Below are 14,719 nucleotides of genomic sequence, written 5' to 3' on the forward strand. Positions count from 1 at the left end.
TGGAGCAACATTAACAAACACTACCCCAATCAATACTGGGCCTCTGTCTCTCAACAAAGACTGCAGGCACTGCAATCCTCTGCAAAACACACATAGGAGCAGGAGAAGTCAACGTTAAGTGAGGCAGGGAAGGTTGCGTCATTAAAATCCAGCTTACTCTGCATAACAATTCCTATACTATTCTTAACATATATGCCCCCAACAGAGGCCAGGAGCCTTTCCTCAGACGGCTCTTCCATGACCAAAATACCGCCCGTGTAAGATGGCTTGGGAGCGACTTTAACCTCGCTCAGAGGAGCCCATAGGATCAACCAAACTGAATGTCCACTACTAAATATAGGCCAGGTCATTTATAATAAGAGTGATAAAATGCAGACCTCATCAGCCAAGAAACTACATTAGCAAAGAGAAAGACCAACATTACAGGGACAAAGATACGGGAAGGCACATGGACAATTTGGGAGTGCGGCAAGCAGGAAATCTTCAGAGACTACCTTCAAGCTCTCTGAGAGGAGAGGTATGTAAAGAGGACATGGTAGGATATTTCAGATCATTCAAATGGGCAGCACTGAGGGCAGAGTTGTAGGGGGATGAGGGGAAGGACAGAGGAAACTCCCTTGAGGTAATATTAAAATTTCGGGAGGACCTCCAAACCATGCTACCAGGGAAGACCCAAGAAACTGAAAGATTCCTGGTCTCATACTACAAAACATTTTTTTGCACAACTAAGCAAAAGATTGGCAGTTCTATTCAATAAATTTATGAATAGTTGGAGCCTTATCACGACCATGTGTGAGGCGGATATCAAATAAAAAAGGTTAGAAAGGAGACAGATGGCGATAGGCCAATTGCACTGCTGAATACACACAAAAAATGTTCGCCAAGATCTTGACCAAACTGCCTTGAAGTACTCATGATGCACTTGAGAGAACCCAATCCAAGAGGGCTTTAATGTTAAGCAGAGGCAGGGTACACATGCCATCAGGTGATTGGTACACAGAATGGAATAAGTCAGTAAAAAGAATATCCCATCACTCCTGCTGTCCCTTAATGCCGAAAAGGCCTTCGATCGCGTTAGTTGGTGTTTCCTAAAGGTGGTCCTGGACAATCTGCATTTGGGCAGGAGGATGAAGACCTAAATCCCGGCAGTATACAAGTCTGTTACTACATTAATAAGAGTGAATGACCAAAGGTGTCCCACTTTCTCCCTTTTTAGGGACAGGAATTTAGGAAAGCAAACTCTCCCTCTACCATTTGCTCTCATGGCAGAACTACTAGCAATCAAAGTAGGTCTTGCAGAGACTTTAGGGGGATTACTTTTGTAGAACAGGAGCACATAGTATGTTTTTTTGCAGAAAGGTTCTGCATTCGCTGATGAACCATGGGAGGTCTCAGCGGTTGTGAAGATGCTAGACCAATCTGAACAGTCTCCAGGTTTAAGGTTAACTAATATCGGTCATTATCAATTTGCGTGTTTTGACAGCTGCTGGTAGAATGAGCTGCTCAATGGCTGGTGGTTCCTGTACTCCTGTTCTAATGGAGTAAACTCTGACCTTCCTCCTGGGATTCTGCATGGTCTGTAAGCGATGGAATTGTAACATACAGGCAAGGATAAGAAGGTGTACTTTCACTATGATTTTTGGCAGGGGATTATCTTTTCAAAGCTCTGGACAGCTAAAAGGGGCCACCTTTTAAAAGAGAACTGCCCACACCGGTCAAGCTAAGTGAAGTCCTCTGCAAAGTAGAAAACCAGACTTCTTGAATAGTTACGGAACACAGGAATAAAGTGATGAGCTTAGTTTTAGTCAAAATCACTTCTGCAAGAAGTTCTGTTCCCAAGAGAAGAAACTCATTACAACTTGAAGTGTCTGAGCAAATCTCACCCAGAAGCAGTAATTTACTGATGTCACAACCACCTCATGGGATGCCTTACCAGACAGCATCACATTTGAGATCTGTTTGCCTTCAGGCAGCACCTAGGAACAAACATATTCTGCCTTTTCGTAAACGAACCCTTATCTCCTACAAAATAACCCTGCATAGACTTCTGACTATTTCTACTTCATTGTCCTTCCCTTGTATGGTCTGTATTCTATACAGTTCTGCATAAGATTATTTTGTTGGGCTTCTTATTTTACTGGGCTTCTGATTTTACTAACTATAGAACCTGAGTTTTTGTAATGTGCCAAACTTGTAATTGGTGCAGGAATGCAACACAAGTTCATTCAATAATTAGAATAAATAAAATGTTGTACGGATGCATGGTTCATTGCCTTTCTTCTTTGGACGCAGCGTTTTTGGGGTGGGGCTTAGTGGGCTTTGAGTATCTTTTTACTGATATACCTTTTTTATGATGGCTGGTGATGCCGCCATGAATACCCAGCACCTTTTCTCATGGTCTAATCGAGATTTTCTCCACTGAGATGCCAGGTGAAAATGTTCTTGTTTGTTGAAACATGGGTCAGTGTTCAAACCACTACAGGGCCAGGACTTGATCAAGCAAATATGAATCCCAGTGGCCATGCATTATGTTTCTGGATAGATATAAAGAGGTTAATATTTATGTGGGCAGGTAAGCAGTAGTTCGGATGGGTATTTTAATGGCCTAGATGTGAGGAATGCTGCTTGATGTAATTCCATGGAAAAGAAAACAACTGATCAAGTCAAGGTTGACAACCCTGTCAAAGTCTAGTTAACAGCCTGTAATGATGACATCCTGGGAGGCGCAAAACGATAAAACATACTGCAGAGCTAAGGGATTGTGCTTTGTGGATCAGAGGCACAAACTGAAGTCTCTCAAAATCAGGCCTGCTGTTAAGGCCTAGTAAATTAGGGAAGAAGACCAGGGAAGATCTGTTAACAGCAGGTGGGCTAATGCTAAGGGCCCCATTAGGATGGCAGGCGGGCTTTGCCCACCCGCCTGTCGGAAATCGGGACCGCCCGCCCTAAGGGCGGGGGTCCGGCACACACCATTAGGATGTGCCCACCACAGTGGCGGGCACATCCTGTATCTATAGTATTGTGGCGGGCGGAGCTCTCTGCTCCGCCCGCCACAATATTAAAAATGCTTAGCAGCATTTACGTAATCAAAGCGGCTGGCACCGCGCGGTGCCAGCCGCTTTGATTATGCAAATGCAGGGGGGTACCACAGGTAGCCCCCGTGTGCCACCCCCCTTTGGCCTTCACTCCGGGGGCCCACAGGGGGCCCCCCAGAGTGAACACCGCCTGCCTTTCCATGGCGGCATTGCCGCCACAGAAAGGCATTGCACACTTGCCATTGTAATATGGCTGGCGGTGTCTCATAGACACCGCCACCATATTAATCATTTTCCGCCCCGGCCGCAATGCGACGGGGGCGGAAAAGTGGCGGGCGGTGTTTTGCTCCGCCGTGGTCCCCCCCGCCATTCTAATATGGCGGGGGGAATACAGGGAAGGATGGCGGGTGGATTTCCCCCGCCAGGCTGGCGGTGGCTACCGCCAGCCTGACGGGGGCAATCCGCCCGCCATCCTAATGGAGCCCATAGTGTTTGTTGACTTGTAGACTATTTTAGTGGAAACACGCTACTGGCATTTGCGAGGCAAATGAGAAGTCAAAGTGTAGCCTTAAACATTGTTCAAAGAAACAAGCTACTAGCTGTTGCAGATTATGTGGTATCTATGGTGGGGCGGTGTGCTGAATGAATGAACGAACATACACAAGGGGCCATTAGTTTTGGCTAGCTTATGGCAGTGATCAGTAGTAAGGAGTTAGGTGGTTGAGCTGGAGGGAGTAAAACATGAGCCTCGGCGATGTCCTTCAAGTTCTGTTCAGGAAAGCACTTAATGCAACAAGAGCAAGTGTGTCACAGAATAAGAGCCTAGCCGTCCTGGTCTTAAATATGCACAGATTCTCCAATGAGCTCTTCTGTAGTTTTTGTGCAATTCTCCGCAAAGTATCTGCTCTTTTTGTAGTCAGGGGTAGGATTAACAACTGGGGAAGGTAACCACCCCTCGACTAACGTTCTTTCTAAAAACTGTCGGTCATGGCGAGTCCACCATCCCAACTCTTCAAAAACACATTAGTGGTGCCAGCTGTTTTTTTTCTTTTCTTTCTAAATTACAGGTGTCTCTAATAGTAGAGATTTTCTCAATTACGCCTAAGAGCAGTTCCCTGTATGCACAAGACTGGCTCTTACGATCACGTTCACAGGCTTTATGTACTAAGAAGTGATTTTATAAAAGGGTTGCAAAGTGCAGACCAACATTTTGAGAATGAATTCTGATTTATGATCGTACTGATCAATGGTTTTCATTTGCGATAACAAGTCATTGGTACATTCCTCTCCGATTCGTAAATAGAGGAAGAACTCCCCTTTCACAGACAGTCCTATTTGCAATTCAAACAGGATCGCAAAAGCTCTTTTAGGAGTCTGAACAAAATTTTCAACTAATAACAAGACTTTTGTGCAATAAGAAAAACACTTTTGTTGCTGCAACCCCTGCAATTTTGCAAAGTTCATGGTTTTGCAATAGCCAAAAGGGCTTTGTACACTAGGGCACTTTATCCTAGAGGACTTCCATCAGCCAAAGGTCTTTATCTTACCATGCGCAGCGTGGACAGCCCTCCGATGACTAGCCAGAAGAGGTAAAACAGCGAGTGGAAGTGGATGTTGTAGGTGATGAAAAGCACAATGCAGTGTCCGAAGAGCCCATAGCCCTGGAAAGAAGATAAGATGAGAAGGAGATAAAGTTATGTGATACTTTGGGAGCCCGCAACTGGGCTTGAACTATTTATATTAATCTTCTCCATAAGAAATAATTGATCTAATTTCAACTTCATCCGACAACATGAATTTCACACCCAAACACACTTGTGTCTAGCACACTTTCTGCTTTTTTTCTTGTACAACATGATCATTTGTAAACTCCTGTGACAATCCTACATTAGACTTGGAAATCTCCTCCAGCCCATAGAATCATACCCATGAACACTGACGTGGCAGTCTGACTTCATGTTGAGGGAACTTACGTGGGAGTGCCCATCTGGAGGTACCTGCCCACTCACTGCCTTCCCTTTGACTTAATAATGAATTGCTCCCTCAGCATCTGAAATATGCAATGACTGCTCCGCTAGCGGTGATTAACTATGGAAAAATACTCATACTCGTAAATTATTAGAGTGAATAATCTTAAAGTCTAAAACAGTTCTAAATATTAGGCTTTATTAGAAATCATTTTCCATCCGCAGAAATAGGGGATTGCTGCTTTAAATATTCTTTCTAGGGTATGTGGAGCCTACTTGGGTTCAGAAAACTCAGCCTCAGAGGGAACCTTTTTACCTCGGTTCTTTTTTCTGACCTGTTGGGAGTAGGACTTTGGAACACCAGTGGGTCTTAACAGGATATTTTTGCTTAAAACTCCATCTTTTTCTTTGAGGTGAGAAGTTGTTATGGAAATTAAAATGTAGGGATCTTCAGAGGTCCAGCCTTGTGGTTGGGAATTATTCTAAGGTTTTGAATCGGAGGATGCAGTACTGATGATCACATTTCTCTATGGATGGCAGGTAAAACAAATCCCAGCCAAATTCTGCCTTACTGTTTACGTTTTTAGACAAATATTCCACAATTTATTTAGTGATCTACTGAAGCAGAAGCGAAAAATAGTATACAACCCAAATGTGGATGAGAAAATGTAGCGAGTATGCAAATGATGCTGTGCTGACGGGTGCCCCAAACACCTTTTGGAAGTGTGCCCAAACTATGATGTCGCATTAGGTTGGAAAGGCATCTCTAGCCGACAGACCTGGTAATTGACTGATGAGTTCAACGGAACCAGCCTCAAGCAGTTTAAAGGAGAGGAGAAAATACATATCTTTCTGGTCAGCAGAAACATCAAAACTAAATAATATTTCCAGATACAACCTAACCTTTAAGAAAATCAGATTGCGCTCATTCGTTTATTTTAATGCTAGACCAGCTTTAAAACGGAGGCAGCCATGAACTCTAAAATAATTTTATGGAAATCATCTATAAAATTATCAATTTATACATCGAAGGCCTGGAGATAAAACTCCCATAGCTGAGATAACTTGATGCTCAGAATGAAATCTCGTAAAACTTATAAATGCAAGGAGATTGTGGGACAAGCTGGAAATTTATATTGAGAACAGACAGACCCCAATAAACAGCTTTCTACTGAACAGCAAATCAGTGACCTATATTCTCTCCAACCAAATAGTCACATTCAGTTAACTACAATATATGATCATATTGTAGTCAAAACTCCCGCCACCTTCGCATGGCATCTCCTTTCCTTTTAATTTCCCCTTTCTAGCCTTGTGTTATACTATAAAGTCCTTTAGCGTATTTCTTTATACAAGTCAAGCATATGTTCCACTTCTCCTCATCTTATAATAATCTACATGCCATTAAGAAGCCCACTTTTATCACCCAGTTTGACAATTACAGTAGTATCAATGTCATAACTAATTAAAACCTTTAAAAACCTGTTTCTTCACGAAACCAGCAACTTTCGGCGATTAAAGAAACAGGAATGCATAACCCGTATTCTAAATTTATGAAAAGGGGAACTATATATTATATATTTATTTATCTTGCACCACGGAAAAGAGCGCCGCAAGAAGCAGCGAAAACTGGTCCCTTTCTGTTGATGGTTTACTGCACAGTAAATAAAAATCTGGCAGAGCAGCTATTACCGTGTCCGTGGTCCTGTTTGGTGCAGCGAAGCACCTGGGAAGTGGAGTGTGTGTACACACGTACACACACACACACACACACACACACACACACACACAGGGAAGGTAGATGCTGGGAGTGACCTCAGACACATCCACTCTAATGGACATGGTGTCTGTTCTGTGGGGCCTGGTGCTCTTCAGGGGACAGCACCTTACGAACCAGGTATTCAATGGGTCATAAACATGCACTGAATACACTATTGATTACTGCAACGTGTTTATCAATTGCATTGTTATATTTTTAAGTTGGTGGATGTTTACATAAGACATGTTCTATATTCATAGTTTATGTGTGGTGCATATGATTTGCATAAACTGGAACAAGACTTCCTAGTATTGAATATACTGCTGTAGTAGGTATATAAAATGGGTCTCTCTGGGGTGTTCTCAAACTGTAATTACGGGTAACCGAATACGCTTATTTGCCGCACTGCTTGACAGTCACTTGTAAAGGGGTCTCAACAAGCACTGGGCTTCCTTTTTCACTGTGAGAAGCATATGTGTCACCTCTTATGTGCCTCTAGAAAGAGGCTCATAAGAGGAGGTGTATGTGAAACCTTTTTTTTAATATTTTTTAACAGGTTTCCATTCAAAAATTGCATGAAAACATTCTTAACTTGCTATATTCCTTAAAATCCTGCATGAAAAATAGACCTTTAATTAAACTTTTGCTTACGTCCATCCCCATTTTTTAAATGCACCTCTGTTTTCCTTCAACCTCCTTCGTGCCTCTCCTGTATAAATTTACTCTAAATCTCCTTCCTATCCGTCTTAAGCTCTTTTTTCGAAACCATAACCAGATCAATTTATTCCCGCAACCATTTGCTTCTCACATAGCCCCCTCAAATGATCACATCTATGCCAATAATATACCACAAAGAAACTGGAGTGAAAGAATGGAATGATCATGCAGAACTAACTGGGCTCCGGGGTAGAGTGCTACTTGCTGGACAGTGCTTCAACGCCTCGTCAGGGGTAGTAAATGCAATTTAAACAATTTAATATTGTTATAAAGAAGTACTGCTAAATATGCAGCATAATATGTAATGAAAATACTTTTTAGTGTTTCTCAAACACCACACTTCTTCTCATGTCATTTCTGTCACTGCGCAAGTCTGAGTGAGAAAAAAATCAGTTCATCTTTGCACTCCAAATTTGATTTTTTTCCCTATTCATTACATCAAGAGAATTCATGATGCCAAACATTTTTCAAACTAAATGTTCACATTTTCATTGCAGTAGAACAGGTGAACAGAAAATGACATTAATGAAGTATGATATTTGAGAAATTGTTATAGTGGGTTCCCATTACTGCTACTTCACCAGCACCCTAAGACAAGAAGGAGGTTAAATAACCTCAGAAGGACTTTGAGATGCACAGAGAACTGACCTATAACCTATAATGTTTGAATGTTGTCAAATTTCAATGTTCTATAGCAATAACTATCTGTATTCATCTCTATATTACATGTTATTCAAAAAAAGTATTTGAACACAATTTAATAAAATGTCAAACACTTTTGATACTTGGTCAGTCTGATGTTTTGTGATATTAAACTTGATATTGCGCAATGTAGATATTGATTCTTAAGTGTGATCTCTAAAATTTGTTTATCAGTCTTTATATTACCCTAGTGTAAATGCCTTACAACCTTACTGTTTGCAAATTATTTAACTCACGCATGTATGGCAACTGCTATTTTGCACTAAATTCTTTAATGAAAACTTCTGAAATGAAAAAAAAACTTGATATCAGCATTTCACACAATACTTTAAAGTACAAACTAAAACAAGCTCTATATATATATATATATATATATATATATATATATATATATATATATATATATATATATAGTCCAAGTTCAATGGTTCCTGTACCTCCAGCAGCCGGCTTGGTGAACAGAGACCACACAAATCCCAAGTTTCACGCAAGGATGTTTATTGCAACAAAGTTGACAGAGCTCACGGTTTGACGCGTTTCGGGCAGTTGCCCTTGCTCACAGATAGTCTTGCTCTCTTATGCCATTTTTTATATATGCTAAGGTGAACACCATGTGATAGTAAACAAGAAAGAAATACTTCCTGTGAATCGGAAATTTGATACATAAAAGAGGCAATCCAATCCTTTGTGTCATTAATGAGCATCGGAAATCATGTACTATGAAGGAATTCATATTAGGAAATGATATACAGGCATAAATGCGCACAACAATTGCTGCGTGTAAATGCAATATGTTTTCACTGTTCTAAATGCATAAATATTAAAACCAGCAATATATATATGTTGTGCTAACAGTCCTAAAAACAATGTGGCTATGTATAGTTATTTCTCTAATGGACTTGATGTTATGTACTGCATTGAGGAACCTCTTTGGTAAGAAATGAATTACCAAACCGGTACTTGTGCAAAAAAGCGCTAATAAATGTAAACATATAATATGTGCAAAATGCAATGTGCAAATTCCCGCAATTCAATGTAAACATATAATATGTGCAAATTCCGCAAATAATGGATAAAATTAATACTTTTCCAATATAAAGATATAAATCTCCATAAAAACGGTACAAAGTCACAAATTCAGATGTTTATCCAATTTGAATTATCTATAATCTCTAACAGAGACGACTTTAAGAATAAATAAAGCCATGTTGTAATAGAAAGTTATTCGTTTTTCTACGAATTATATACAATGTTGTTGGACTGTAAAAGGTCATGCCTGTTACCATAAATAAGATCTAAAACATGAAACTAAATGACAGTACCTCTGAATGTAACATCCATTCCTTAATGCTATACGAGTAATAAAATGTGACAAAAACTAATGATAACAAGCATTGGAAATGCAATAGGGCTCGCATTAGGAAAGTTTGAGCTATTGGTCTTATAAATGATTTTTTTTATTAATGTGTTATTTTTTAAAATAGCTAAATTAATAGCTTTGTCATTTACAATGACAATAGTTATAACTTTCCCAAATGTGACACCTATAGCATTTGTAATGCAACATGTTTTGTATTTACGTGACTTAGATGTATTGATATTACAAATAACAATGGCTTTTAATTTTTTTAAATAATTAATACTTAAATAATTTATTTAATTTGTAATGGCAATAGCTTAAACTTTTGTAAACAACTTTTGTGAAGATTATGCTCAGTGTTTTTTATTGTGACGAAAATCCAAGAACAGAAGTGAAATATTAACATCTTTTTGTGATTTGTAATAAAGCGTGAAAGCTTGAAAACAGCTTGAAACATTGAAAGAACATATTTGAACCAGTGATGTGTGGTGGTGCTGAGTGATGCTGTGGTTGCGCTGAGTGATGCTGTGGTTGTGCTGAGTGATGCTGTGGTTGCGCTGAGTGATGCTGTGGTTGCGCTGAGTGATGCTGTGGTTGCGCTGAGTGATGCTGTGGTTGCGCTGAGTGATGCTGTGGTTGCGCTGAGTGATGCTGTGGTTGCGCTGAGTGATGCTGTGGTTGCGCTGAGTGATGCTGTGGTGATACTGGGGTGGTGCTGAGTGATGCTGGGGTGGAGCTGAGTGATGCTGGGGTGGAGCTGAGTGATGCTGGGGTGGTGCCGAGTGGTGCTGTGGTGGTGCTGAGAGATGCTGTGGTGGTGCTGAGAGATGCTGTGGTGGTGCTGAGAGATGCTGTGGTGGTGCTGAGTGATGCTGTGGTGGTGCTGAGTGATGCTGAGTGATGCTGTGGTGGTGCTGAGTGATGCTGTGGTGATACTGGGGTGGTGCTGAGTGATGCTGGGGTGGAGCTGAGTGATGCTGGGGTGGTGCCGAGTGGTGCTGTGGTGGTTCTGAGAGATGCTGTGGTGGTGCTGAGTGATGCTGTGGTGGTGCTGAGTGATGCTGTGGTGGTGCTGAGTGATGCTGTGGTGGTGCTGAGTGATGCTGTGGTGGTGCTGAGTGATGCGGTTGTGATGCTAGGTGGTGGTGCTGAGTGATGCTGTGGTGGTGCTGAGTGATGCTGTGGTGGTGCTGTGGTGGTGCTGAGTGATGCTGGAGTGGTGCTGGGGTGGTGCGGAGTGGTGCTGGGGTGGTGCGGAGTGGTGCTGGGGTGGTGCAGAGTGGTGCTGGGGTGGTGCAGAGTGGTGCTGGGGTGGTGCAGAGTGGTGCTGGGGTGGTGCAGAGTGGTGCTGGGGTGGTGCAGAGTGGTGCTGGGGTGGTGCAGAGTGGTGCTGGGGTGGTGCAGAGTGGTGCTGGGGTGGTGCAGAGTGGTGCTGGGGTGGTGCAGAGTGGTGCTGGGGTGGTGCAGAGTGGTGCTGGGGTGGTGCAGAGTGGTGCTGGGGTGGTGCAGAGTGGTGCTGGGGTGGTGCAGAGTGGTGCTGGGGTGGTGCAGAGTGGTGCTGGGGTAGTGCAGAGTGGTGCTGTGGTGATGCTGAGTGATGCTGTGGTGATGCTGAGTGATGCTGAGTGATGCTGTGGTGATGCTGAGTGATGCTGTGGTGATGCTGAGTGATGCTGTGGTGATGCTGAGTGATGCTGTGGTGGCGCTGAGTGAAGCTGTGATGATGCTGAGTGATGCTGTGGTGATGCTGAGTGATGCTGTGGTGATGCTGAGTGATGCTGGGGTGGTGCCGAGTGATGCTGGGGTGGTACCGAGTGATGCTGGGGTGGTGCTGAGTGATGCTGGGGTGGCGTTGAGTGATGCTGGGGTGGCGCTGAGTGATGCTGGGGTGGCGCTGAGTGATGCTGGGGTGGCGCTGAGTGATGCTGGGGTGGCGCTGAGTGATGCTGGGGTGGCGCAGAGTGGTGCTGGGGTGGTGCAGAGTGGTGCTGGGGTGGTGCAGAGTGGTGCTGGGGTGGTGCAGAGTGGTGCTGGGGTGGTGCAGAGTGGTGCTGGGGTGGTGCAGAGTGGTGCTGGGGTGGTGCAGAGTGGTGCTGGGGTGGTGCAGAGTGGTGCTGGGGTGGTGCAGAGTGGTGCTGGGGTGGTGCAGAGTGATGCTGTGGTGACGCTGAGTGAAGCTGTGATGATGCTAAGTGAAGCTGTGATGATGCTGAGTGATGCTGTGATGATGCTGAGTGATGCTGTGGTGATGCTGTGGTGATGCTGAGTGATGCTGTGGTGATGCTGAGTGATGCTGTGGTGGCGCTGAGTGAAGCTGTGGTGATGCTGAGTGATGCTGTGGTGATGCTGAGTGATGCTGGGGTGGTGCCGAGTGATGCTGGGGTGGTACTGAGTGATGCTGGGGTGGTGCTGAGTGATGCTGGGGTGGTGCTGAGTGATGATGGGGTGGTGCCGAGTGATGCTGAGGGATGCTGGGGTGGGGTTGAGTGATGCTGGGGTGGCGTTGAGTGATGCTGGGGTGGCGCTGAGTGATGCTGGGGTGGCGCTGAGTGATGCTGGGGTGGCGCTGAGTGGTGCTGGGGTGGCGCAGAGTGGTGCTGGGGTGGTGCAGAGTGGTGCTGGGGTGGTGCAGAGTGGTGCTGGGGTGGTGCAGAGTGGTGCTGGGGTGGTGCAGAGTGGTGCTGGGGTGGTGCAGAGTGGTTCTGGGGTGGTGCAGAGTGGTGCTGGGGTGGTGCAGAGTGGTGCTGGGGTGGTGCAGAGTGATGCTGTGGTGGCGCTGAGTGAAGCTGTGATGATGCTGAGTGAAGCTGTGATGATGCTGAGTGATGCTGTGATGATGCTGAGTGATGCTGTGGTGATGCTGAGTGATGCTGTGGTGGCGCTGAGTGAAGCTGTGATGATGCTGAGTGATGCTGTGGTGATGCTGAGTGATGCTGGGGTGGTGCCGAGTGATGCTGGGGTGGTACCGAGTGATGCTGGGGTGGTACTGAGTGATGCTGGGGTGGTGCTGAGTGATGCTGGGGTGGTGCTGAGTGATGCTGGGGTGGTGCCGAGTGATGATGGGGTGGTGCCGAGTGATGATGGGGTGGTGCCGAGTGATGCTGAGGGATGCTGGGGTGGCGTTGAGTGATGCTGGGGTGGCGCTGAGTGATGCTGGGGTGGCGCTGAGTGATGCTGGGGTGGCGCTGAGTGATGCTGGGGTGGCGCTGAGTGATGCTGGGGTGGCGCTGAGTGATGCTGGGGTGGCGCTGAGTGATGCTGGGGTGGCGCTGAGTGATGCTGGGGTGGCGCTGAGTGATGCTGGAGTGGCGCTGAGTGATGCTGGAGTGGCGCTGAGTGATACTGGGGTAGCGCTGAGTGATGCTGTGGTGGTGCTGAGGGATGCAGTGGTGGCGCTGAGTGGTGCTGTGGTGGTGCTGAGTGATGTGGTGGTTCCCCTGAGTGGTGCCCCCGAGTGATGTGGTGGTGTCCCTGAGTGATGTGGTGGTGGTGCCCCTGAGTGGTTCCCCCTGAGTGATGTGGTGTTGTTCCTGAGTGATGTGGTATTGTTCCTGAGTGATGTGGTGGTGTTCCTGAGTGATGTGGTGGTGTTCCTGAGTGATGTGGTGGTGTTCCTGAGTGATGTGGTGGTGTTCCTGAGTGATGTGGTGGTGTTCCTGAGTGATGTGGTGGTGTTCCTGAGTGATGTGGTGGTGTTCCTGAGTGATGCAGTGGTGTTCCTGAGTGATGTGGTGGTGTTCCTGAGTGATGTGGCGGTGTTCCTGAGTGATGTGGCGGTGTTCCTGAGTGATGTGGCGGTGTTCCAGAGTGATGTGGCGATGTACCAGAGTGATGTGGCGATGTACCAGAGTGATGTGGCGATGTACCAGAGTGATGTGGTGGTGTACCAGAGTGATGTGGTGGTGTACCAGAGTGATGTGGTGGTGTACCAGAGTGATGTGGTGGTGTTCCTGAGTGATGTGGTGGTGTTCCTGAGTGATGTGGTGGTGTTCCCGAGTGATGTGGTGGTGTTCCCGAGTGATGTGGTGGTGTTCCTGAGTGATGTGGTGGTGTTCCTGAGTGATGTGGTGGTGTCCCCGAGTGATGTGGCGGTGTCCCCGAGTGATGTGGTGGTGTCCCCGAGTGATGTGGCGGTGCGCAGGTATGTTTGTTGGTCCGTGTGCAAGGGAGCTTGGGTGTCTGTGCGCAAATATGAAGAGAATGTTTTAAAAAAGAAATAAAGGGTGTCTTTGTATAATTTAGTCACGAGCACTCCAGGGGATTGTTTAAACAATGCTACAAAGTGAAAAACAGAAAGCCACAAAAAGTAAACACTTCATATGTTTACATGCACGATGCTGCTCCTTTCGTAAAATAATAAAGGTCTAAGTCGATTAACACCTTTTCGGGAATGCAGTTCATAAAAATACAGTTTAGAGCTACCCCCTTCTCTGCCCAGTTAAGTATTTTAACATTTAATAAAATGTATTTTCGTTGTGGCATTTCTGAACCATAACTGCGCCTGTAGCACCACTCTTGAGTTATAAAGTTAAACAATGAGGAGTTTGGGACGAGAAACCGGGGCTACTGTCGAAATCATTTGCTGGGGGAGGATAAATGAGAGTCACGGCCTGGCGGCCATGAAAAGTGAAGTAAATAATTACAAGGGAGGAAGGGCAGCCTTTGATGTGCCGGCTGCCGTGCAGTGAATAATTAGGGGAGGAGAAATGCCGGCCTGAGGCTGAGCGCACGCTGGGGGAAGCTTGAGATGCCTGTGGGAGGGAGGCTGGTGGCTTTGATGCGTGCACGCGCTTTTTCACGGGCACAGCATCAAATCGCCTCGATGGTTAAGCTCTTGGTAAGCCCCAATATGTCTCGACATCTGCAATGCGCAAGCGCATTGGCAGAGGTCGAGCCCTAAAAACCACCATAGTGTGAAATAATTTTGTAAAATCCAATCTTGTTCATGATTATCTATAAGGATTCATATTATTAAAATATGAAAAACCTAAAGCAGCATTAAAAATAGCAAGGAAAAATTAGAATGTATCGCTAGGGAGGAGACTACTGAACAGCTATATCAATTAATCACTTTTTGGCTTAATACTGCCTAAGAAACATGCACGCTACATAGTCCTGGATTCTAATTGTCTCAGCATCTTGTCCCTATCTCCCCCTCTGCGTGGTTTGGGGCCTGCAG

At 45.1% G+C, this 14,719-nt stretch overlaps 1 protein-coding gene across 1 annotated transcript in view; it reads right to left on the reverse strand.

The window, feature by feature from the left end:
- Positions 1-14,719, reverse strand: part of YIPF3 (Yip1 domain family member 3) — a 150,694-nt gene that overhangs the window by 40,701 nt on the left and 95,274 nt on the right. The window contains 1 exon segment of the mRNA XM_086925995.1: positions 4,583-4,696. Coding sequence (XP_086782121.1) covers positions 4,583-4,696 — 114 coding nt within the window.

This window comes from Lissotriton vulgaris, chromosome 6 (genome assembly GCF_964263255.1).
Source record: "Lissotriton vulgaris chromosome 6, aLisVul1.2, whole genome shotgun sequence".
Lineage (NCBI taxonomy): Eukaryota > Metazoa > Chordata > Amphibia > Caudata > Salamandridae > Lissotriton > Lissotriton vulgaris.